The sequence below is a fragment of the Chiloscyllium plagiosum genome, unplaced genomic scaffold, assembly GCF_037043375.1.
Source record: "Chiloscyllium plagiosum isolate Xiang-an unplaced genomic scaffold, Cpla_swu_hap1 HiC_scaffold_36, whole genome shotgun sequence".
Lineage (NCBI taxonomy): Eukaryota > Metazoa > Chordata > Chondrichthyes > Orectolobiformes > Hemiscylliidae > Chiloscyllium > Chiloscyllium plagiosum.
In genome coordinates, this window is record NW_028270174.1 from 40,977,180 (window position 1) to 41,004,950 (window position 27,771).

The following is a 27,771-nucleotide window of genomic DNA, read 5'->3' on the forward strand; positions in this document are numbered from 1 at the left end:
CATTATTACAGGAGATGGCTACAGCTAATAGCTTTAATAATTTCAGAAGAAAATTTGACAAGCACAAAGATTCTAAAGAGCAACTTAAAGTCAGGAAGACAGGCATCTTTCAAAAGGTAGTTAGAAAAGTGCAAACTAATTGACAAACAAAATAGAAAGACTGATGAAAGGCTTAAAAGATGTATTTAAAATACAAGGAATGTGTATGGATAATAAACTAACAGTCAATATAGTATATATGGTCCTTTTCAGCACTGTATATTCTATGTATTTCATTAATAAAAACAAGAAAAAATCACAAACATTGGGTAATATATCTGTTTGTACTAACTTAAAGAAACGAGACCCGTATTCAATCCTAGCCAACTGACTCCTGCAAATGATTCTTGTTAGAACCACTGGGCTCTTGGAGCATTCAGCTCCATTGCTATTATCAATAGTCATTCATAGTAGAAGAAAACAAACAGTGCCATTCAATGCACTGGCCTCCAGATACAGAGTTTCTTTCCATTTTGTACACGTCCTTCAGTTTACCTGTTGGAAGGCTGTTATGTCCAGATCTAGGAACTGGCGACTCTTGAGTAATACTTCCTCGGTTACTCACAGCATTTGACATCCAATTATAAAAACTAACTGATGATGGCTCAGATAGTAGAGGGTGTTCTGATAACATCTCTGCAGCGACAGTATTTCCTGTTTTTTTGCAAAATGAAGGGAGAATGATATCCATGGTTGAAGTTAAGACTGTAAATAGAAATCTGTTGAAACTTCTGAAGTGTGTTATCTACCTATGTGACACAAAAGTAACATAATCCCTTTGAATACAAAACAGCTTTTGACAGAGAAATTGTACGTTCACAGAAGTTTCAATTTTAATACAGTGGAAATTGCTTATTAACAGTTATTTGTCAAATAAACTGCAACATAAAATTTTGCTATTTGTTTTCTGAACTAATTAATACAATTTAACAACAGTTATTGTTATCATGACGATTCGTATATGTCTAATGTCTCAAACGTATTAAAAGGTTCAAAGCCTTCATTAAAGTGTTATCAAACAGAGTTTGACACTAACAAAAAGAAATATTAAGCAGGTAATCAAAGTCAAAGATTCTAAAGAGCAACTTAAAGTCAGGAAGACAGGCATCTTTCAAAAGGTAGTTAGAAAAGTGCAATGTGGAGGCAACACTTATGGTTTACTATTTACTGAATTTTAATTCATAAAATTAGCCTATTTATAATAAAGTCCTGAGGTAACATTAAATCTGAAGTAATATAAGGTTTATATGTTTACATGAAGTCAATCTTCTGTTACTGAAAGATAGCCACCAGAACTTATTCAAGACTTTAAATCCTTCACACAGATTCTATTGTCACTAAATTACCTGACAATATACAATCTCAATTGTTTACCTTGACTAAAGGTAATCAACTGCTTTTGAAATACTGAGACAATTTCTAAACAGATCCAACCACCAATAGAACACAGTCTTAATAATTTATATATCAGGCTCAAAAAACTTTGTAAATGCTGATATTTTTAAGAGGTGATATGCTAAATTTCCATTCAAATGTCAAAAGAAAAAAATCATCCTATCCTAAGTTATAAAGTATCACCATTCCTGCACAATACTGAATGAGAAGCATTCCAATGAAGGAACAATAATTTAAGCAAAACAGCATTATATCAGTTAGTTTTAAGGACATGAAGTATGAATGGCCACCCCTCTGCTGGACAAACCCAAACACTTTTGTTTCCTATCTCCCGTGATTCGACCAGTTTGAAGTTTGCACTGTTAAAACATGCACCAACAGCAATTCAATAGGATTTCCCTGAAAATGTTTTCTCATTCTAAAATGTAACTAGGCTACTTACACAGTCACAACCACAGAATATCAATATTCCATTTCAGTTTGAGAGGAGAGTTTAATTGTGGAAGGAACTAGGAATTCAAACTGGTAAAAGATAAAGATTCTAACTAAGAAGGAAGTTGTATATCTTGTATCCTCCTCTTATTTCTGCATTTATCACGAAGATGTGTTTTCACATAAGATTTTGGGAAGTATGATATAAAGTTCCATGTCTTGTGGAAAGTATTTCAATTCTGGTAGATAGAAGCAACTTTGCAACCTCTGTAGTCTTCCACTATTATTTTAGCAAAGTAAAGCAAAGGAAGCGTCCCCCTTTTTGAATAGCCACTTGGTACTACAGAATGTGGTACAGCTAATGAAAGCACAAATTTTATTGAAGGTCTTGCACTTACAGAACAATTTGCAATAAATATCAAACAGTTTTCTGTACAAGAGGAGAGATTGGCAAATAGTCTTTTGGAAAAATAAAATGTTTTGGAAGCCAGCATGAAGGATGGAGTAGCTTGAGATTTAAAAATTTAGTACTGTTAATAGCTAGTAAGCAAGAGATTGCAGCATAAACAAGCAGACATCTTTTGGCCAGGATCCATTGGAAAGAAGACTGCGTGGGGAAGAACAGGCAGTCCCAGTGAACTGCACCAATATTCACTTCATATCAGTCAGGCCCGTTTTCGCAATTTTGTACTTCATGCTTGCTAAATAGTCACATAGAGATTTTCCCATGTTTGTGTAATAAGAAGACTGTATTTTGAATCACTTGTTGGAGTTGTTACCTATAATGTGAATAGATACTTTTTCTTGCATGCAAGGGAAGATTAAGATTGGTTTGCATAAAGGAATCATTTGACTGACTGTTGTTTTGGATCGGTAAAAGACTTTAACAGACTCTTACCAACTTACTAAACATTTATCAAATTGAGTCTGGCAGTATCACCATATCCTTTGTTTTTATTTGAAATCTAAAAGTCTATCTTGAGTATTCTCAATGACTAAATCTTCAAAGCATTGCAGGGTAGAGAATTCGAAGATTCGCCATTCTCCAAGGAAATAAGTTTTTCCTCATCAAATAGCATTAGGTTGCATAAAGGAAAACAAAGAAAATGTTTCAGTAATCCAAACGTCTTGTTGCAAAGACATCAACCGCCGAAGTGGACTTATGCAAATACTGTGAGTTGTACCTGGCCGTGAAAGTGAACTGCTTTTAATTCCTGATGCACCACGTTGTGGAGTTCCTTCAAGGAGATTGTGAAGACTAGGGAAGCTCCCAGTCAGGTAGCTCAGTAGACTTTCCTTTCTCGGACTGTCTCTTGTTGGTAATCCTGCACGACTGACATGGGCTGGTGAATCTGCTACTGTATCGCCGCTGGTGTAGCTGAGGGACTGGTAAGGGTGGACACCCTGCAAAGAAAACAAGAAGTCATCTCAATATTTTGAGTCTGTTATGGACCAGACCCCTTAAAATATATTTAGGAGGTGGTACTGTGGGAGGTGTTATGTTCCAGATACAGTTTGATTGGGTAGCTACTTGACGTTAAGCAAACACCATTCTTAAAATACGAAAGAAAGGAATTTCAAACAGCAACTCTATTGGAAAACGTAACAGAATAATAGAATATTTTGCTACTAAACAGTAACTGAGCCTATATAGTAACGACCCAGGCACACATCCTTGGCATAAGGCAAATTCAGAAAACAGAATTGTCTCACATGCAACTCCAGCAACCCGGAAGGAAAAGTATCCAGAGAAAACTTAAAGACAGAGTGTAGCAGCCAGGAGAGATTCATTACCTTCCAATAGTGCCAAGACCCCGGAGACAACAGCTGTTGGAAAAACTAAAAATCCTGGTTCTGTGAGACCTCAGCCTCATCCATTCAGACTGCCTCTATTGTTCCAACTTGAAAAAAAAAAACCCACAGCCTTCACAAGTGTTCACTCTAGTGATTTTGGTGGATTGCTCGGCTCTCTACCTTTAATGTAATTGGCCTTCCAGTGACTCTGCAGAAGCCTAAGAGCCATGCTTGAGATCCAATTTGAGCAGAAGATTTACTCTCATTCTATAATTTCTTATTATACTTTTCGTAGCTCAAAATAGTGCCAGATTGTGATGACAAAACACTTTTCACTGTATCTTCAAGATATATATGACAATAAAATCATTTTAAAACAAAATAAAGGAAGGTGCTGACAACGATCTAGTAATCTGTGATATGGTTTACCTCTTTCCTGATGGCAATTTAAATCTGATGTCAAATCAAATGAATGCCTTTACAGTGATGCCAGCATGCATGCAAGCGAGCAGCCAATTACATTAAAGAATAGAACAAGCAAGGAAATAAATTCCACTTAATAGCTTTGAATTAATATACCTAGCTAGTGAAACAAATGATTCTGATTGGATTAATGTACAAATTAGAGAATAAATTTAGATAAATGTTTAAATTTTTTTCAAAATGTGCACTTTTTCAATACGTACGAATTGGACAGTCCTCAAATATAAAGTCAGTTTCTTAGGGGCAATGATTTTGTCTAGCAGTAACTTTGAAAGTAGTGTGCTCTACTAGTGTGCAATTACACGTCATTCAAAAAAGGTGCAAATCTTTCAAGACTTCTTACAGTAAAACTAATACCAAAGCATTGAAGTGCATGTTAATTCATAACATCTCCCATTGCCTTCAATCTGGGTGCCTCAGCTCTCTGGAGATGTATACAACCATAGCAATTTTTGGATTTCACCCCATTCATGTTAATTTCAAAGATTGCTTCTAGTTTCACTGGAGTAACCATGGCAAATGCTGATAGTGACAAAACAATCATTACAGCAAAATCAGTGTTAATATTTCTACATATAAGTCTTATTACGCGCAGTGTAAGAGTGGTTATGTTGCTCATGAGAGATATGATCAATTCATAGATTATGTATTATATTGCTTAAGCATTAGTACTGATCCCTAATAACTAATCCTTACAGCATTGTATAACTCTGCACCATTGTATATTGCAACAATTTCTTTTGGTCAGAAGTAGAATATTTAAATGTGAGAACCGGAGAACTGTGGACTAAAGGCAGGTTGGTTGTGAAATATTTAAAAAAAAAGAAATCTTGCTTTTCTTCAAATTTAGTGCCTTCCATTTATAATCTAACTTTTCTAAGAGTGGAAGAAAGCCTTCCACTCTAGACAAAATACCTGCAACCAAAATCAATTTGCAAACTGCAGATTTGTCCTCGATTCTTTACCTAATTGTAGTCTTATAATGTAGAAATGACAGAAAATTAGGAAAATAATAGAAAATGTTCAAAATTAGTGTACAGGTGCAATTATCAAATTGTATGTAGAACTTCAAAATAATTAATGCAGACTATTTCTCATTTATTAAGCAGCACTGAAACACTATTTTAGGCAGCTTTTATAATATATTAGCTATTGGTAAGGTACAGTATTCCAATCTGATGAAAATATTCACAATGCGTCTGTAAAATTGCAGGCAAATAATTTAAGAGGTCATCACAAGTCACAATAGATAAATAAATCTATGGTATCCACATACAAGTTATGATTTCACAAGTGTTTTGTTTTCACCTACTTTTATTTTAAGTGTGGATTCGTGTGCATGAGCATTTGTTTTGGATAACTTTCTCATGATGTCAGAGCCGGTTACTGGTCCAGAGGAAATTCCACCCGCTGGTGGACGACTACTCTCTAAGAGCATGGTGTGTTCACTTACTGTGGCTACAATAAAGGACAAGAATCAATGATAAAACATTCAATTTAAAAAGTGTAACTATCCAACATACATCAAGTTAAATGGTCAGGCTATAATGAAAAATAGGCATTTTATTTGCAAACATGCATTTTATTCTCTGAGCACTGACGTTTTTTACTCTGATATGACAACAAAAACACTAATCCTGACAATATTGTAGAACTCTGCGGCACTGTATATTGCAACAATTTCTTTTAGTCAGAAGTAAAACATTTAAATGGAATAGTAACTGTCTGAGAACCAGAGAACTGTAGACTAAAAGCAGGTTGGTTGAGAGATATTAAACGAAAACATACAAATCCTGCTTTCCTCCAAATTTAGTGCCCTCCAATTGTAATTAACTACTAGGAGCAGGAAGGGCTGAAACCTTTGCGTTTTCTCGGCTGAGTTAAAGTTGCACTGAGCTTTTGGAAGGTTTTTCACTGCAAGGCCTAATGAATTCTTTCACCATATCTCATCAAATACACAACATAAATTACCTACCATGCCCCAACAGCACCAGTCAGGCCCAATTCTGGCCCCACTATGTCATGAGCTATTTGCAGAACAACCTACCACTCAACGCATACCCCAGACCTCACCAGAACACCCTATACCCAGGCCACCTTTACAAATCCATGGTGCATTGCCCGTCTGGAGCTGCTATAGATCGTATTTTACACTTGTCCTGAAAGTGGCAAATAGGGAAAGATTGGTGCCTGCTTTTCAGGCAGAAATCCAGACCGCACACTGGATGGGATGATGCAGAGGTGGGATTTTCTCTTTCCCACAACTAGAAGAGGAGGCCAAGATACCAGACCATGTCGGCCTGATCAAAGATTGGAACCTAGGTTAGAACAGACTGCACATTTTTTATGATTTCCTCCCCATCTTAGCACATCAGGCATAGTAGCCATTCAGCCCATTGAGTCTGTTCCATCTTTTAATGAGATCATGGCTAATCTGATTATCCTCAACTCAACTTTCCTGTCTTTTGTCCACAACCCTCATTCCTTTACTGATTAAAAATCTATCTCAGTCAGAATGTCTGTAAGAATGTCCAGCACTGTAGTCAGCATAAGTACCAACATCTTTTCTCTGATACCTCAAACTCACTATCTCTGCTACTGTACCCACTTCCCACCAAGGTTACATTTCTCTCACCAGCTTGAAACCTATGTTAGCCCGACTGCTCTTTTAAGACTTATTTGGAATCACAATACATTCATGATTCAAACCCCCACTCCAGAACTTGAGGCAGTATATTTCTTACAATGTAGGACTGAGGGAGGTCTGCACTATTGGAGATGCTGTCTTTCAGATGAAACACTAAACAGCAACTCTATGTCTGGTCAGGGGAAGATAAAGATCCTGTGGTACTATTTCAAAGAACAGGAAAGTTATCCCTCATGCAACAGTTTAAAAACTAAATATCTGCCATTACCACACTGCTGTTTGTGTGAATTTATTACATGAAATTAGTTGCTGCATTTCCTACATTCCAATAGCAACTACAACTTAATTGGCCACTTCTGGAGACCTGACAGCTAGGAAAATTATTTTAAACTTCAAGTTTCGTCCACACGTTCTCCTTTTCCTTATAAGTCTTTTGGAATATAAATGTTTGAACTGTACTCAATATTTTAAAGTTTGATCTCCACAGTTATCTCGAAATAGAACAGCTTATTTCAGTTTCCAGTCCAATATCTTTGAAATCTAACCCAATGTGGAACTTCAAAACTTACTCCTGATCCTATCGGCAAATGTCCTAGTTGAGTCTATTCCAATAGTTTAAAGTTATTTTCTATTCTAATATATGCCGAAACTCACGTTAATTTAAAATAATATACTATTCGTCAAAGTATCAATCAGGAACACAGGTACTCAAAGGTTGCTGTTTATTGTTGTATGGCTATTTTATTTCAAAGGAATACATGGTGGTGAAAGATGCACCCACTTGCATTTCAAATTATGATATTTCATGACAATATGACCAACCTCAAACCCTCAGGTTGGGTCATTAAGTATATTCACAGTTGAGACAGACAAAACTTTCAGTGAAAGGAACCAAAGACTTTGGGAAAAAGGCAGAAATGTTGAGTTGAGGATAATCAGAGCAGCTATGATCTTATTGAAAGTGAACCTCGATGGACTAAATGGTTCTTATGCCTGATGTACTAAGATGGGAAGAAAGCATAAAAAAATTTAAGGCAGGGAATTGGTCTTGCATCTGCTGTCCACACATCAGTCATGCTGTCTGAGTGCCCATCTAAGGAAGAGGGACCTCTAAGTTTATATCAGGTACCTGCAGTATAAGTGTCGATAATTAACAGCTTTGCTTTCCATCGATACAGTCTAATTTGTTAAGTATTTCCAGAACTTCTTGTTTTTAATTTCAGATTTCTAGCATCCACAAAACTTTGCTTTTGTGTTAAAGGGCGGGTGATTTAAATAGTTGTCATAGTTTTCTTGGGCTTAGGTAAGAAGTAGCAAAGGGTTGCTTTGAACTGCTGGCTTGGGAAGGTAAACATACTTTGACAGTATTTTCTATGTGGTTAGAACAGCAGGAATACTGTAGGCTCGCCAAGGAAGTTGGCAAGACAAAGCTGCAAATCTCTCTCTATTCCTTGTAGACCTCTTTACAGTGATCCTGATCTCACGCATTCTTCTCTCTTGGAATGAAGTCTTTCTCTCTGTCCCTACTTCAGCATGCAGGTTCTTGCTCCCTCATTGCTCCTGATTACCAGTAATCATCCCAAGATTTTCTAGTGACGGCCTGTGGCCACTGCTATTCCTACGTATTTGTAAAACAAAATTAGATAAGTCATCCTATTGTGAAATTTGACTGGACCTCAGAGTCCCCAACCCTGCCAAGTTTTTTTGATCCTTCTCAGGGCTCAAATTTCTTCCTGCTCAACCACTTCCATTTTAATCTCTTGCCTTTCAATTACTAACTGCTTGCCTGACCATTTGGATAAAAGAGTTTTTAAGAACACATTCCCTTCATCAATGGGAAATGGATTGTGAAAAGAGCATTTATTAGATCAAAATGCATTTCTGATTACCAGCATCAAATTCAAATTCTGCTCCGTCAGCACTTGTATCACTTTGGATGGCTCCTCCATTGTCCAAGCCACCAGCTTGACGATCAACATGTGATGCTGGTTGCAGTTTTGGAAGTTGCGCTGGTTTAAGTTGTAAACTAACTCCTTTGAAAGCTGGACTGACCACTATAAACTTCATCCACTGTCTTGCTAATGCCACCAAACCCTTCTTTAGAGTGACAAGGGCAGGAAGACCATTGTTCTGTAAAAAATAAATACAATTATTTGTAATTATACACAGTTTTTATTTGAATTATGCATATAAATGGATTTTTAAAATCCCAATTTCAAGCCTTGGAGAGGGTGCAGAGGAGTTATTAGAATGGTACACAGAATAAAAAAATATTCTTTACCTGAAGAGACTAGACAAGCTTGGGCTTTTTATTTTGGAGCAAGGAAGGGATAAGCATAAATTTAACAAAGGTGTTTTAAATTAAGAGGAGTTTTGAGAAGATTAGTTGGGCAAAACTGTCTCACTAATCAGAGGGCAAAGATTTAAGATAGTGGATTTTAAATTAGCAAGTTTATGATCTGAATAAATTACATGAAAATTCAGCCAAGCAAATTCAACAGTAATTTTTGAGAGAGGCCTGGACAAATACTTAAAGGGGAAGATAATCGAAAAACAATGAGGAAAGCACAGGGAGTGGCTCTAACTGTTCTATTTATTTAACTAGCACATGAAAATAGACCATCTGTCTGACATCTGTGCAACATGATGGCACAATTCTATAATTGTTTACTTAATCCATTTTACTGAAAGGTTGCTTGTAAAAACTCTACCTATCTCACTCACTCACACACACACACACACACACACACACACACACACACACACACCTGTAGCAACCCCATTCTGGTCATTTCTGAGAACCCACAATGGGCACACGGTTAGAAAGCCCCTCCCACATTAACCTAACAGACCTGTATCCCCCAACCCTAAGCCTGCAAGGAAGCTCCAGGGCAAGCCAGGTGGCCTGCTCAATGTGGTATAGCATCTCCTCTGAACTGCTGATAGAATTGAAATTAATTGGATACATGCAATGGCTTGTATTAATATAGCAGCTTTCTTGTAATAAATCATCCTAGGGTGTATTACAATAGTAAAACAAAATACATCAAGTCACATTAGATCAGATGGCAAAATCATGGTTAAGAATAACTTTAAAAGTGAAAAGGAAGATAGAGAGGCAGAGAGATGGAAGGAGGAAAATCCAGAACTTTGCGCCGAGACAAATGAAAGCGCAGCCACCAACAGTGCAATAATTATGAATGAGAATAAACAAGTAGTAAGAACACAAGGAACACATTTCTTTGTTGGATGTTGGATTGAAGGAGATTACAGTGATAGAGAGAGATGAGCCATGGAAGGATCTGAAAACAAGAATGAGCATGTTGAAGTTGAGACGCTGCTTGACTGGAATATTGTAGGTCAGTGAGAAAACAAGTGGTAAAGGAACAGAACTTGATTTTTTGACCTCATGTGTACAGAGGATAAAAGGGAGGAGAGCAGCCAAAGTGTGATTTAAAAATCGCATCTAGAGACAATGAAAACATGCGTTAGAATTTCAGCAACAGCAGAACTGTAAATTAGTAGTTTTGGAGATGGCAAGAATGAGACGTCGGAAGCTTATCGTATGATCAAATGTGACACCAAGTTGTACAGAATCTGGCCTATATAGCCGAAAAGAGGACATGCAGTATTATGGTAAAAGAATAGAATGACTGGGCTTTATTAGATGGTTTTCAACTGTTGAGTAGGCATAATGGGCCAAGGGCCTTCTCTTTGATGAATGATTCTTTTTTGCACATATTTCATGGATTAAGCCCATACTCATGGTAGCAAAAGAACAAAAGAACCACAAGGGTTCAGAAAGATCTAAGCACTATGCATAAAGTTATTTTTGTTAATAAACTAATTTCAACAACCAATAATAAGGGTATTTTGTAATTACTTAGTCAGGCAATTGCCACACACTTAATGCTGAGTTGCTCGTCGCATACGTTGAAAATACTTACCATTGTGGCATCCTCAATGACAGAATAGTCAGCCTGCTGCAAGTACCGATGGAGTATATTGCACAATAAACAGGAAGGGTTTTCCTGTAGATACCGAGCTAATTTGGTCACTCTATTGTACTTGCTCTTCAATGGAAAGTGCACACTCTTCCACTGGAAGTAAATAAATCAATAAGGAAATAGAAGAATTAGGTGATCAGAGGAAATTAAGTATCCAAAACATTGCTAGATTGATAGTTTAATCAAGACTGGTGCCTATGCTCAATCTAATGGACAGCATACTGTAGAATTTCCTTATCAAACAATAACACAGTTTGATCTTTGCCATATCTCAACAGTAAAAAATGATATAGTGTGGTCATATTGAGTAACAAAATAATCTGCACAACAAACTTGGCTGCAAATAAGTCTAATTCTTGCTCAATGAAACACATGAAAATTTTACAATGAGACACAATAAATTCTGTGAATGAAGAGATGATCAAAAGGGACACTGAAGTAACAGCAGATGCATTTCAATATGGAGAAATGAGAAGTCAGCCACACTGAATCTGAGAACGACAGATTCAAATATTTTCTAATGGTGATGCAGTAACAACTCACAAAGCTGTAACACAGGCATAAAAGTCAATGCTAATGAAATGCTGTCTTTAATCTGAAGGATACTGGAACTCAAAAGTCAGGAAATGATGCTTCAGTCACAAAGAGGCTGAATCAGATCCCATGTGAAGTGCAACGTCAAGTTTTGCACATCGAAGTTGGGTAAAGTACAGAGCAGATTCATGAAAATATTATCCATCATAATCTTAGTTAATGCAGCAAAGTCACAAATCATAATGCCGCCACTAAAAATAGAACAGTGAATTTCTAACTTTAGCATGCTTTAGGAGCAGTTAACTGCCTTAAACCTTGATTCTATTTATACCTCAACAGTCTCGTTTTCCATCAGTCAGAGGAGTCAAAGTAAATATCAATCCTTTATCCAACTGGCAGAAACAGACTTCAACTCATCAAGCTTGTTCCACCATTCAATATGATCATGGTTGACCTTGATATTCAAAATTACTTTCCTGCTTGTTCACCTATCTCCTCATTTTCCAAGAAACCAAATTCTGCCTCTTAGCCGTACAGGTATTCAATTTTGAAGCATCCACAGCCCTTAGAAGCAGAAAATTCCAGAGATTTACCACAATTTCAGTGAACACATGTCATCTCATTTTCTAAATTTTCACTTGTATCTAGTGCTTTGTCCAGCCAGCAAAAACAACCTTTCAGTATCTGTCCTGTTGATGCCCTTCCATGTTCTAATGAAATCACCTCTCATCCTTCTAAGCTCCCAAGAGTGCAGAACCAATTTAGTCAGCTTATCATAGGACAGCACTCTCATATCAGGAACCAATCTAGTGAACCACTGCAATTCTATCTCTAATGCAAGGACAATTCCCTAAATGTAGACAGCAACATTGTGTACAGTAGTCCAGATATATTATCACCAAAGCCCTGTACAACTGAAGCAATACTTCTTTTTTCCTGGATTACAATTGCCTTGCATTAAAGGCTAGCGAGCTATTTGTTTTCCCACTTATTCGCTTTACTTGCGGGCTACCTTTGGATTTCACATGCAAACACATCACAGTCTCTCTGAACATCAACACCAAGTTTTATACTTTTAAAAAAGTGTTCTACTCTGAAGACAAAAGTGAACAACTCCATATTTTCCCACATTACCCCATCTGCTATTTTGTTGCCCACTCACTTCACCTGTCCACATCTCTCCACAGCATGTGGGTCCTCCCTATAGTTTATATTTCCATCTGGTTTAATGTTTATTGAAAGCTTACATGCATTACCACCTACCACCAGTGATTAATATAGATTGTAAAAAGCAATCTACCAGTACATAAGAATATAACATTGCAACTAACTTGTTTCAAAGAAGCACTCACGGTGTATTTTTGCCTATAATTAACCTGGACCAAGTTCAGTGTCATGTTGAAGATGTAAATGAAAGTTACTTTATTTATTGAGGAAGAACACATCTTATTATTACCTCTAGAGCTTCTGTCATGATGCAGCCCATTACAGCACATACACGCAGGGTTCGTTCCATTTCCAATTTATTCAAGGAGGATTTCAGCTGATCAACTGGAATAAGCCAGGCACTAATAGCTGGTGTAGCTGTGCTTAAAAGGTTAAGCTGCCTGCAACAGAGTAATTTTTAAGACTCGTATCAGCCAAACCAGTTACATTTTCACTTTTATTACAGAATTTTATCATAAAAGGGGATGCTCGCTTATGGAATGATAGAGTGTCCAGATAATACATAGAAATTCGGTTGACTGACAAAATACATTCTAAGATAAAGAAAAAGGACAAATTTTTAGTTATAATGTAATATATGAAAATTGCATCTACTTTGAGCAACATTGTGATTAAACATTTGCTCAAGCCTCTTATACAATTTATCAAAAGTCCTAAAAAGGCTTGGATAGATCCCATACACTTAACGATGCAAACAATAAAATAGTAAAAATAGAAATTGCTGGAAATGCTCAGGAGGTCTGGCAGCAACTGTGGAAAGAAGTCTGAGTTAACATTTCAGGTCGAGTGACCTTTCTTCAGAACAGAAATGGTAAATTAAGATTTATATTTATTTACATTAACTTTAAGGCTAGGCAACCATAATATGCCTCTTCGATATTACACAGTTTCCTGAGATTGTATTTTTTGGAACAGTGTAACAAATGAAAGCATACAAAATTAGACAATATCAATTTACGGTAAAAAGAGAAAATGCTCAAAGTATTCAGTAGTTTTAGCAGCACCCCTAGAGTAAGAAATAGAGTTAAAGCTTCAAGCTGATGATCTTTCAATAAAGCTTAATTTAGGCTTCTGCCCACTATGGTATAAAAGGAATCATAGAGGAAAATAGAATGGAAGATAGCATCATGACATCATGAGCAACACAAATAGAAAAATAGAATGATACCCTTACAGGAAGCAGAGTAGTAAGAAGAATGATCCACACAATTAAAGGAATCAGTGAGTTTGTCACATGTCATTAGGCACCCCACTTTCAGTGGCAAGTTAACAAAGTTTTGGAAAGCAAGAATCAGACGGACAATATCAAGAAAGCAGAAACTGGAAGCTTTCAGCATAATTAATTCTATTATAGATCTTGAAAAGAGGTGAACGTAGCATGAGTAGTTATCCATGTGAAGGAATAAGAAGAAATTAAATAAAATTAGAAGAAAATTCAACATACCAAGCAACAAAATTAAGACAGGCCATGATTGAATGCAGACAAGTTTAATTTGTGTTCAAGGGAAAACAAATGCAATGTAAAAAGATGATAGAGGATGCAAACATCAGGTGAAAAAGCATGCACAAAAAGAGAAAAAAGTACTGGAATAAAAGCAAATAAGAATGGTGAGCCAGAAATAGCACAAAACAGACTTTGCAGATATTCAAGAGGAGGTTGAATGCATCTGTGTAGAACTAACATAGTACGGAGAGGAGAGACATTTCTGGAGAAGAAAAAAGAAGTACTTGTTCGGGAAATTATGGCTTTATATTCAGTGATGGGATCATAGTCCTTTCACTAATATTCAGTCTCAGCAAGGCATCAGCTCTGCCATCAAACAGCAATTGAACTCCGTTGAGGAAAATTATTCCAAATATTATCAAAGATTTGGGATGAAACAAGTGCAATGCTTCTTGACTCAAGTTCCATATTTACCTCCTCAGAATGGATTGGTGACTGTATAAGATGCTTGGTAGAACATTGGGATACTTTCCAATCTACATAATTGAAAGGAATCTGTTTGTTAATATTACATTGCACATGTGAGTGAGAGTCCTAAAGGCTGTGTTGCCTGCCTGATAGCAGACTTAAAGACAGTTCTGTAGAGCTGGGGAAGAACTTTGAATGGGCGGAGAGGGATCTAGTCGTTGTTCTCCATGTTGGAACCTATGACATTTATAGGACTAAAAATGGGGTCCTGCTGCAAGGTTTTGAACAATTAGTGTTAATCTAAAAATCAGAACCTCCAAAGATGGTATTGCTACCTATGCCACAGGCAAACTGGCACAGGGTTAAGTCAAGGATGGCACAGTGGCTCAGCAGTTAGCACTGCTGCTTCACAGCACCAGGGACCTGGGTTCAATTCCCCCCTTGGACGAATGTCTGTGTGGAGTTTGCACATTCTCCCCATATCTGCATGGGTTTCTTCCAGGTGCTTCAGTTTCCTCCCACAATCCAAAGATGTGCACGTTAGGTGAATTGGCCATGCTAAATTGTCCATAGGGTCCCTCAATGTGCAAGTTAGATGGATTAGCCAAAGGAAATGCAGGGTTACAGGGATTGAGGAGGAGTATGGGTTTGTTGGGATGCTCTTCGGAGGGGTAGTGTGGACCCAATGGGCCGAGTGGCCTGTTTCCACATTGTAGAGGTCCTATGATTCTATGAGTTAAATGCATAGCTCAAAGATTGATGTGGAATAATTTCACCAGTACTGGAGTAGAAAGGAGCTATCCTGGTTGAACAAGCTTCTTCTGATGTGTACTGAGACTGATGTCATGGTGAAATGAATAACTAGGCCTATGGAGAAGGCTTTAAACTAAAGATAGCAGGGCAGAAGTCAGAAGATGGGTAACTTAATTAACAAATCAAAGGATACATGGCTGTATTGCAAGGCAGCTTTTTAAATAACAAACCCTAGAATGAGACAGGAAGGTATTAAGAATATAAAGACAGCAGCAAATAGGGATGTAATGGGGGAAAAAATTGTCTAAAAAAGCAAAATTAATGGCTCTTTATTTAAATGTGTGTAATATTTGGAACAAAATAAATAAATAGCACAAATTGAGGTTAATGGGTATAACCTTATAGCCATCATAAAGGCATGGTTAAATGGAGACCAAAGCTGGGAATTAAATATTCAAGGGTATGCGATGTTTGGAAGGACAGGCACAAAGGGAAAGGTGGTGGGCCAGCTTTGTTAAGATAGGGAGAGGTGATGAACTAGTATTGTCACTAGATTAACAATCCAGAGACACAGGTTTTGGGGACATGGGTTCAAATCCCACAATGGCAGATGTTAAAACATTAATTTAATACAAGTCTAGAATTAGCAATCCAATGACAACCATGAAAACATTACTGATAGTCAGATTAGTCCACTAATGTCATTTCGGAAGGAAACTGCCATCCTTACTTCGGCTGTCTTACATGTGACACCCAGACCCACAGCAATGTGGTCAACTCTTAACTGCTCTCTGGGCAATTAATGCTGACATAGCCAGCAGTGCTGAAATCCCACGAATGAATTAAAAAATACAATAAAAATCTCCAAACCTTTAGAAATACAGGTAAAAATTCCATTTACCTTCTTGATTAGCTGCTGCACCTGCATCTAAATTCCTGCGTTTTATGCACAAGAGCACCCAGATCCCTTTGCACTGCACATTTTTGGGCTCTCTTCCATTGAAATAATAGCCTGCCATTGATTCTTCTCAGCAGAGAGCATGAATGCTTACTTTCCTATATCAAACTCCATCTGTCAGATTTTTGCCCACTAATTCAAACTTTTTACATGCCCTTGCAGACTTCGTACATCCTCATCACAACATGCCCACCCACCTATTATTACACTATTAGTAAATTTGAATACATAACCCTCTGCCCCCTTCTTCAAGTCATAATACAGCTCATAAATAACTAATGTTCTAGGACTGATCCTTGAGGCACTCCACTTGTTACTCCTTTCCAAACTGAAAAAGATATATTAATCCCAACACTCTGTCTCCTGTGTGTTAACCAACCCTTGATCCATGCTAATATTTTATCCCAATACCATGAGCTTACTTATGCAATGTACATAGAAGAATACAGCGCAGTACAGGCCCTTTGGCCCTCGATGTTGCGCCGATCCAAGCCCACCTAACCTACACTAACCCACTATCCTCCATATACCTATCCAATGCCCGCTTAAATGCCCATAAAGAGGGAGAGTCCACCACTGCTACTGGCAGGGCATTCCATGAACTTACGACTCGCTGAGTGAAGAACCTACCCCTAACTTCAGTCCTATATCTATCCCCCCTTAATTTAAAGCTATGCCCCCTTGTAATACCCGACTCCATACGCGGGAAAAGGTTCACACTGTCAACCCTATCTAACCCCCTAATCATCTTGTACACCTCAATCAAGTCACCCCTAAACCTTCTTTTCTCTAATGAAAACAGCCCCAAGTGTCTCAGTCTTTCCTCATACGATCTTCCTTCCATACCAGGCAACATCCTGGTAAACCTCCTCTGCACCCGTTCCAGTGCCTCCACATCCTTCCTATAGTATGGCGACCAAAACTGCACACAATATTCCAGATGCGGCCTCACCAGAGTCTTATACAACTGCATCATGACCTCAGGACTCCGGAACTCAATTCCTCTACCAATAAAAGCCAGTACACCATATGCCTTCCTCACCGCACTATTTACCTGGGTGGCAACTTTCAGAGATCTGTGTACATGGACACCAAGATCCCTCTGCTCATCCACACTACCAAGTATCCGACCATTAGCCCAGTACCCCATCTTTTTGTTATTCTTCCCAAAGTGAATCACCTCACACTTAGCTACATTGAATTCCATTTGCCACCTTTCTGCCCAGCTCTGCAGCTTCTCTATATCCTGCTGTAACCTGCCACATCCTTCCTCACTGTCAACAACTCCTCCGACTTTCGTATCATCCGCAAACTTGCTCACCCAACCTTCTAACCCCTCTTCCAGGTCATTTATAAAAATGACAAACAGCAATGGTCCCAAAACAGATCCTTGCGGAACACCGCTAGTGACGGCACACCATGAAGAAACTTTGCCATCAACTACTACCCTCTGTCTTCTTCCATCCAGCCAATTCCTAATCCAAACCTCCAAAACCTGTACTTTTATGTGGCATCTTATCAAATGCCTTCAGTGAATTCAAATACACCACATCCGCACCTTTATTAACTCTGCCTTTTATATCTTCAAAAAACTGCAGTAAATTTTTAATCGTGCATTCCTTTTCACAAAATCACATTGACATCCCTTGATTGAGTTAAGCTCTTCTAAATGTCCTGCTATTACTTCCTTATAATGGACTACAGCATTTTCCCAATGACAGAAGTTAGGCGATAATTTCCTGCTTTCTGTCTCCGAAAGTTTGTACTTTCAAATAAACTTGCTGGACTATAACCTGGTGCAATGCGATTTTCAACTTTGTTCTTCCTTCTTAAACAAGGGTGTTATATTACATGCTTTCCAATCCTGGAATATTTGAACCAAGGTCTCCATTATTTCTGCAGACACTTCCTTTAAAACGCTTGGATGCAGGCCATCAGATCCTGGCAACCTGTCTACCTTTAGCTTGTTAAATACTTTATTCTCCATGATAGAGACTATAACAAGATCTTTCCTCTTAGAACATCACTTAGCTGTTATCTTTGGAAAATTTATCTCATCCTCCACCATGAAGACCAAAGCAAAGTATTTAAGTTATGTGCCATTTTCCTAACTCATTATTAATTCCCAGCTGCATCCTCCAAAGGTTCGATACAAATAAATTCTCTTCCACACTCTTCTGTCAGACAGAAGATTTAGAGGTTTGAATACACATACAAACAGATTAAAAAACGGCTTTTTCCCAGCTATTATGAGACTTTTGAATGAACTATTTAAATATTAATGCTGATCTCTCTCGCTTTGCACCTTTCTTGTGGCTGGAACAGTCTGTTCTGCTACCTAATGCACTTTGTATTGTATGATCTGCCTGTAGAGCATGCAAAACACTATATTTCGGTACACGTGGCAATAAATCAAATCACTCTTATGAACAAACCTCTCATATTAGAGTAAATCTTTCTCTGCACCTTCCCTGTAGCTGTAATATTCTTCTGCATTCTGTTGTATTATCTTGACTTATTTATATACTTGATTTGTATGGATAGCACAAAATAAACAATACTTTTCACTTTCACATGTGACAATAATAAATCATATGTATTTCAGCTAATCTCTTTTTATATAATCATAGAAGCTCTTACTGTTTTGGTTTTGTATTTGTCAATTTACATTCATAATTTTTTTTCCCTTTTCTATAGCTTTTCAGTTATTCCAGCTGGTTCCTAAAAATTTGCAAGTCCTCCGGCCTACCACTGTTTTTTGCTGCTTTATATCCCTTCGTTTTTGATTGAATACGCTCCTTGACCACCTTTGTTAGTCACAGTCATCTTTCTCATCGAGTTATTCATTTTGATTGGATTTATTCATAATGTAAGGTTTGTAGGCGCTTAACAGAATAGGTGCAGACAAGTTGTTTCCCTTTGTGGGACACTCAAGGATCAGACTCCAAAATCTCAGAGTAAGGGTTCACCTATTTAAGACAGAGATGAGGAGGAATTTCTTCTTTCAGTGGGTTGTGATTTTGTAGAATTCTTTACCACAGAGGGCTGTCAAGGCTCAATCTTTGCATATTATCAAGGCTAAAACAGACAGATCTTTAATCAATAAAGAAATCAAGGGTTATGGGGTCAAGGCAGGCAAGTGGAGTTGAGGATTGCCAGATCTGCTATGAATTCATTGAATGACACAGCAGGCTTAATCAGCTGAATGGCTTATTCAGTATTTATGTCATATGGTCTCATCATTGCGTGAATCACATCGATCAGTATTTCTGGTATGGCTTGAATCATGTAGTGTCTGCTGGACAAGTGTTTCATGCTCCCAATACAGACATAATTTTGTTAATTTTTTTTAAATAGCAAAGACAATGCCAAGATTTACAAGTTAATATATCACTTCTTACAATATCACCAAGGAGGAGTCAGCAGAGCATTGAAAAGGCAAATTAAAAATATTTTTGTTTGCACATAATATTCTCTAAAGGGGGAGGTATGCTGAAGAACTCATGTATTCTGCTGAATTCATATCACTGTATCTAACATTGAATTCATACCACTGTATCTATCATACGCAAAATATTACTTGATGAATAGCTGATTTTTTTTTGATTTGGAGATGCCGGTTATGGACTGGGGTGTACAAAGTTAAAACCACACAACACCAGGTTATAATCCAACAGGTTTAATTGGAAGTACTAGCTTTCAGAGCGCCGCTCCTTACTTCACAACCACCTGATGAAGGAGCGGCGCTCTGAAAGCTAGTGCTTCCAATTAAACCTGTTGGATTATAACCTGGTGTTGTGTGATTTTTAACTTTGATTTTTTTTAATTGCATCTTTCTTCCAATGAAGAATTTTGCCTTGTTTCACCCAAACTTCACAAAGCAAGAGAGACAAAGTACACTGAATTTGCACAGGCCACCACATGCTATGCTGGACTGGCAACACAGAAGATAAATGAAAGGAACCAGTGCAGGCTATCTGGATGATATATCTTTCCTTCCACTGGAAGTAACTGACTTTGACTCAGTGCTTCCCTGCAGCATTTGTTTGGAGGCAGAGATGGATACTGTGCCCCTTTACTATGTTGCACTAAATTGTAGTGGTCCAACACAGTATCTGGATGATGAAATCAATTAAGGGGGATGAGATACAATGTGAAGATTGTTAGATTAATATAAAATTTATATTAATGCTATGGGATTTTGCATAATCCAAAATGGACGATGGAAAAAACTGTGGCTATAAGAAGGGTTCCTTTTTTGAGGTATTTTTAGTGTTGGAGTGGATTTCCTCAAATTCTAGGAAAAATAATTACTGTTTTATAAGCTGTTGCTTTGGTTTGGAACTTTGGGGGGAAAAATATCAAAACAACTACACTTTAAAAAAGGAGGAAGGGATTGACAAAGGTAATGACCACATGGTAAGTGATTCAAATGGGGTAAGAAACCTACATTGCTGTCTGACACAGCAATGAATCTGCACAGCTGCTGCCTGTGCTGTTGATTTTCAAGTATCTCTGACATGGGAGATTGTCTAAGAAAAACTAACAACAGCAAAATTCACAGTTGACCTATGTGGGAGAGCTCACAGCAGGGGAGCAGCTAAGTGGCTTTTTTTTGATTATATGTTTTACTGAGATACAATTACAACATTTAAAAGGCATCGGGATGGGTATATGAATATGAAGGGTTTAGAGCGATATGGGCCAAATGCTGGCAAATGAAACTAGATTTATCTCGGATATCTGGTCAACATGGACGAGCTGGACCAAAGGGTCTGTTGCTGTGCTGTACATCTCTATAACTGGTATACTCTATATTCAAATGCAATTAAATCTATGTCAACAAAGATTGTTTTTAAACCTGACTAAATGCAAAACGTAATTATTGAAACCGTTTTACACAAAATAATACGTCATTTCTATTTATGGCATAATTTCTTTAGCAGAATGCACATCATATTATAAATATTTCACAGCTTCAAATTTAACACCATAACAAAAATTGATATCACCAAAATATGTCACCTCTCTCAGTATTACTGGTCTTAATTAAACTTTATTCACTTCAACATTACTCATCAGCAAATATATACTGAGCTACTTATAATTAACTGTTCAATTGTTAGAAGTACAGTATTCAGCTACATCAGAAAAATAAAAGATAATTAAATTTATATGTTTAAAGACAAAGAAACAGATAACCTTCTTGTTAAGGGATTAAAAGGTTATTAGGAGTTGGCAGGAATGCAGATGAGTTTATAATTAGATCAATCATGATTTTATTCATTGGTAGAGCAATTTTGAGGGTTAATTCATATGCGGCAAATGGGGTATAATATGAAAAAATGTTGTCTATTATGGCAGGAAAAAGAAAATTAAAGCATACAATCTAAATCATGGGAGATTGCAGTTCATGGAGATGTAGAAGGATTTAGTTGTCCTTGCGTATGAATCACAAATGTTTGGTATGCAGGTACAGCAAGTAATGAGGAAAGCTAATAGAATGTTATCATTTATTGCAAGAGGAATTGAATGCAAAAAAAGAGAGAAGATTGGCACAGTTATAGAGGACACTGTTAAAACCGCATCTGGAAATATTGTATTGGTCACCTGATTTATGTAAGAATGTAAATGCATTGAAGACAGAGAAGGTTTACAAAATTAGCAGCTGGAATAGGGGGAACATAGAAAAACCTAAAGGATCAGGACAGGGTAGATGTGGAAAGAATCTTTCCTCTATTAGGACAATTTAGAACTAGAGTTCATTAAAAATCAGTGGTCACCCATTTAAGACAGAGATCAGGCAAAATTTATTCTTTGAGGATCACAAGTTTTTGGGACTCTGCTTCCTTCTCAGGAATATAATCCTCAAATATTTTTAAGGCAGAAATGGACACATTCTTGTTAAACAAAGTTATCAGGTTTGGGCAGGCAAGGGCATATGAAGTTACAATCAGATCAAGCATAATCGCAAAGCAAGCTCAGGGGACTGAATGGCCGATGCCAGTTCTGAATTCATAAGTTCTTAAGCATAGGAATAGTTAGGAGGTCAGATAGAAAAGTCAGGGGCACGCAACTGAGTGGAGGTTGACCTTGCTGAAACTAAGGGTGTGTGTGGACAGAACAAGAGAGAATAAAGAGAAGCAAAGGTAATAGAAATGTCTCAATGGAGGAAAGCCAAGCTTCTCTTCCCCACATCAAGGGCAGATTTTTCATCTGTCTGAAGGGTGAGGGAAGCACTTCATTGTACGTCTCTTCTCTAAGATTTATCCTGATTATTAATACTGAAGACCGTTGACAAGCATCCAAACAATACACACAATGTTAGAGTGATAGAGAGCTGGGATTTACCCATGGAGGTCATCTGGCTGAAAAGATTTATTGATAATCAGGGGCACTGGAGAAGAGGGAATAATGAAGAACAAAGGTGGGCATCAGCCGGAAAAGACACTGTCCAATGATCAGTAGATACACTAAAATGGTCAGGAATTTACAAGTGCCATCAACTAGGGCAAGAGACAGATCAACTGAGTTGGAGAGGTGTGGTTTGGGAAGTGGTTAGCAAACATAATCAGTGGGCATGAAACTTTTCCATAAATGCTGACCCAAAGATTGGTTAATGGACAGAAACCAAATTATAGGTATTATTAGGGCATTTTCAAATTGGCAGACAAGTGTAGTGCAGCAAGCAGAGTGCTGGCCCAATCTATATTAAGAACAGATATGATTCTTTCTGTCTGTTTTGTTCCAGTTTGCTGATGATACAAAGTTAGCTGGAAACTCAAGGTGTAAATAGATACACAGATGTTTCAGAAAATAAGGGATAATTTTTTATATGGAGGGCCAGCGAGGGAGAGAAGAGAACTAAGTTGAACACTGTTACTGCTTTGGGCATTTAACAGCCAAATGGCCTGGAGGGTGGGTGTTCACCCATCAGGATCAGACACCAGCAGATCTCCAGAACTTTAGCCATGTGGCACCGATTTGAGAGATACAATAAGAGATCTTATCAAGTGCCAACCTGGCAAATAGTGGCAAGAAAAGCCATCATTAGCCCATATGGGATACAAGACTGACTGGTTGGTATAGGCCTCCCTCACCAGCAGTTTAATCCTGGTATTGGTGGGATGAGGTTTTTAACTGCACATTAATTGGCCACTTAACAGCCTCAATTGGCCCACTGATAGGTAGGACACCTATGCCATTATCCACACTGGTAATAACTGCAGTGAGGGAATGAGCAGACAGGCAGGCAGTATGCAAGCTACTTGCTGCATTTAACTAAGTCCCTGCCTTCAGATCTGTCAGTATTAATCCAATCCAAAGACAATTAAGTGAATGATCAAAATCAAGTCAGATGTATTGCAGCCTGGGGATCTCATGAGATTCTGGCCTTCAAATCCATCAGAACTAGGTCCAATCTATAGACAGGCTAAATAAATTGGCAACAAGGTGTAGATACTGTACAATGTAGAAAGGTGAAAGTTATTGAATTAATCTAAGAATAAAAACAGAACTTTTTTTCAAAAAGGCAAGGAGAGAAGACTTGATCAAATTTGCAAGATTCAGACAGGCTGGACAGCATCGCCATTGGGAAGTTGTTTCAGCTGAGTGAGCAATCTAAACAAATTGGGGCGCAGTCTCAGGATAAGGAAGCAATCATCTAAGAAGCAGGGTAACGAGAAATTACTGACTCATGGGACTGCGAATCTTTGGAATTCCCTACCTGAGGATTCTGGATGCTCCATCATTGAATTTATTTAAGGCTATGATAGACAGATTTTAGCCTCTAAGGGAATCAAGAGAATTGGGAAATGGGGAGATAACTGGAGCTGTAAGCTATGGTCACAATAAATAGTGGATCAGACTCTGAAGGCCATATGATCTTCTCTTACTCCTATATCTTGTGTTTTCTGTAGCACTTTGCTGGAGCACCTATCAAAAGCACTGCAGAGGGTCAAGGAGAAAGCACATCTCACCTTGTCAGGGTAACTAGGTAAGACCAGCAGATATAACTTTGTCCATGATGCTTATATGCTAACAACAAATAATATGAAAAACAATCAACTAAGAGCGAGCCAATTCGGCCTCTTGAAATGAGTAAGGGACACATGCTATTACATTTAAAACTTCATAATTTTTCAAGCTTATCTAAGTATTGTAATACATACTGCTAATACATCTTTCCTAGCAAAGTACACATGAAGAGGGCTGTGTAATCGATTTGTGCATGAGCTCTCAGGGGTCATTTCATAAAGTTTTTCTAATTAGCAAAACCACTGGGTTTAAAAAAAAACTGCAGCAGCATTGACAAAATTGCTTAAGAAATACAAAGCAAAAAGTAGCATTGAATGATTTTTTTTGGACTAGGGAGGCAAGTGCTCACTGGTGCACCCTGTCAATATTACAGACCAGTTATTGATATTTTATGCTATTTTGATACAAGGGGTATATCTAATATTGAAATGTAGCAAACATGGAGGAGGGTAATACCAGACGTCAGACAGACATGACAGACTTGTGGAAAAGGTTGATTTTCTGTTAAATAAATTTCAACCAAGTTTCAAAAAGAAGTTGAATAAATATTATATACAAGAATGATTGTTTGAACATCTTACTTATGCTGTATTATTCTAAATGTTCCTATGAAATATTAAAGCCATTTCTTCAACAGCTCTCAGATCAAATCATTAGCATGCATTATTTTGCAATTTGTAGAAGTCAGGTTCCTAACTTATCAAAAAATTTAGTTTACAGTATACAAGTTGACAAGTCTACTGCAGACTCAATTATCCAAAATGAATATTTGTAATAATATTAATAATAAATATTTGTTTCACTTGGAAAGGCAATAAGGAAAGAATTAAATCACAACAACAAATCAACAGGAATCCTGAGTATAAGGAGAAATGAAAATATAACACGAGTAACAAATTTGCTAAGTAAAAACTTTTCAGGTAACTATTTTTGATTATTGTAGTGCTGGAAAAGCATAGCAGGTCATGCTGTATCCAAGGAGCAGGAAAATCAATGTTTCGGGCAAAAGCCCTTCATCAGGAATTCCTGAAGGGCTTTTGCCTGAAACGTTGATTTTTCTGCTCCTTGGATGCTGCCTGACCTGCTGTGCTTTTCCAGCAACTCTCTAATCTTGACTCTAATCTCCAGCATCTGCAGTACCTATTTTCACCTATTTTTGATTATTGTTAAGAATATTTTGATACACATTCTGATGTATTGGTTTGTCTTTTCCATTGAAACTATACAGTGTTTTTTTATTTATCCCTTAACTGTGTTTGTTTGTCCGTCTGTCTTTTGCATGAATGGGGCTGAAAACGAAGGTTATTGGGTTTAAATCACAGATGTCAATTAGGTTACTTTATTGTTAAAGTTTGCTCTGCTAAAGTTACTGCATTAAGAAATAGTTAGGTGTTTTTTTTTGTAAGCTACAAAACCAGTATCTGGAACTGATTATTTCGAGCCTTGGCTTGGTTATTCAAAAGGTCTGGTTGGGAACCACTGGGGTCAATTTTGAAAGTACTTGAAGGTTTTGATTTTACTGTGTTATGAATACAGAGGCAGGGAAGCTTGATTCAGCTGTCTGTTCTCTGAGTTGTAAGTACAGTTTAAATGAGAGAAATTGTCATCTTGCAAGCGGTTATCTTGATTAAGTAGAAGTAAATACTTCAGATTTAATATTATTTATGAAGGGTATTTAAAGACACAGAAACCTTCTATTGATTTATGTAAGATATTTCCACAAATACACTGAAAGACAGTTACCTGGAATAAGTCTGGACACGTGAATGTAAATTGGTTGGTGCTGCAAAGCTAAACCAAATTTCACTAATCGTAAGTTTCATGCTGCTGGAATCTGGTGGTGGTGGCATCAGAGGAAGATCCTTTTTAAGATCATCAGACTCTACCCCTTCATCCTGAACAAAATCATTGTAAAAAACAAAGCATGAGTAAAAAGTCATTTTATATTATCACCATTTCTGTACAAGCTCAAACATGGTATTCTGAAGATAATGACAAACTACCAGCTTCATAATAATGTATCTCAACTAAACAACATAGGCATATATCACTTGATTAGGTTTGCCCAGTCCTGTAAACATGGCAACAAATTAAAATACAAAGAAAGAAAAAGCATCCCAGAAGTAACTGTTTAGAATCTAAGCTGCTGGAGAATCAAAACAATGGATGGTGCAGCCACATTGCCCACTTTTCTCAGGTGGGTTTTGCTCCAAAATTAAACTTGTGGATTAATTTCAGAATAAAATTTTTGGGTGGTGTACAGTTTAATATAGAACATTCAAAACATTATTTGATTAGTGATACTAAATTATTTGCTATGAAGCTATAATTACAATTTTTAAAAAGTAGCTCAGAGGAAGTTTAAACTAGCTACTTCAAGCTGAATCTAGGAGATGAGCAACAAGTATAGGTTTCACTAAATGTCAGCTGATTATAATTGAACATAAAGTGCATTTGTTCATTATTTCAGTGTAATTTTAATGTATTTAGTGGCCAATGAATATAAAGAAAACTCATAAGATTCTGCAAATAGTTTCTACAATGGATTGCAGGATGCCACAGCTTCAAGTGGAGTCCTGATCTTTCAAAATACATATACTTTAAGATGATGTATGGAATTTTAATCCAAAACATTTACAATATTTAAAGGATCAGCTGCACCACCAAATTTCCAGATGCACTTTCCAGATCCAGTTTCCCATCTAGGTGGTGAATGTTAATGCCAAGGAATAGAATATTGTATTCCCTAACAGAGTCCAGCACTTTTAAGTTATGAATTATATACTATTGTAACCAAATATTCCAAATCAAACCATGTTACTGCCAGCTACCCATTTGTTGACTGAATTGTGCTGAACTTGAATGAGGACAGAGCTGGCTGGAGTGACCTGGGGAAAAAAATTTGCAGCAAAGACAGTTGACGAACAATGAAAGGTCTGGAGGAAATTAATTCATGGTTCATAATAAAGACATACCTCAGTAAGAAAGAAGGATCTTAGGAAAGGAATAAGCCAACAAGGAAGTTAGAGTTAGTTTTAAACTGAAAGAATTTAATACCCGAATACAATATGACAAAGATTAGTTGTAAGCCAGAGGAAACAGGAAGTTTTAAGAACCAACAAAATAAAAAGCAACAGCATAGAGGGACTTTGGGTCCATCATGTATAAATCAGAAAAGGCTTGCATACAAGTTCAGGAAGTAACAGGGACTAAAATGGAGTGTTGACACTTAATACAAAGGGAATGGAGTATTAAAACAGAAAGTTCTTACTATAACTATTCAAGGCACTACTTAGACCACACTTGGAATACTGTGAAGAGCTTTGGTCCCTTATCTAAGGAACGATATACTGGGATTGGAGGCAGTCCAGGGAAGATTCATTGAGCTGATACCAGATATGAAGCAACTATCTTATTATTATTGAAACATATAAAATTCATTCGGTACTTGATAGGGTAGATTTGGAAAGGTTGTCTCCCCTTGTGGGAAAGTACAGGACCAGAGGGCGTAATCTCAGAATAAAGGAGTCACAAATTTAAGCAGATGAGGAGG

The 27,771-nt window shown here is 37.3% G+C and overlaps 1 protein-coding gene across 12 annotated transcripts in view; it reads right to left on the reverse strand.

The window, feature by feature from the left end:
* bltp1 (bridge-like lipid transfer protein family member 1) overlaps window positions 1–27,771 on the reverse strand; it is a 434,366-nt gene that overhangs the window by 150,314 nt on the left and 256,281 nt on the right. For all 12 annotated transcript variants that reach the window (XM_087980106.1, XM_043674037.2, XM_087980105.1 and 9 more), the window contains 7 exons: window positions 25,962–26,113; window positions 12,788–12,938; window positions 10,738–10,890; window positions 8,680–8,920; window positions 5,456–5,601; window positions 3,051–3,270; window positions 535–693 (listed from right to left, as the gene is read on the reverse strand). In XM_087980106.1, coding sequence (XP_087836232.1) covers window positions 535–693; window positions 3,051–3,270; window positions 5,456–5,601; window positions 8,680–8,920; window positions 10,738–10,890; window positions 12,788–12,938; window positions 25,962–26,113 — 1,222 coding nt within the window. The remainder of the gene's footprint in view (window positions 1–534; window positions 694–3,050; window positions 3,271–5,455; window positions 5,602–8,679; window positions 8,921–10,737; window positions 10,891–12,787; window positions 12,939–25,961; window positions 26,114–27,771) is intronic.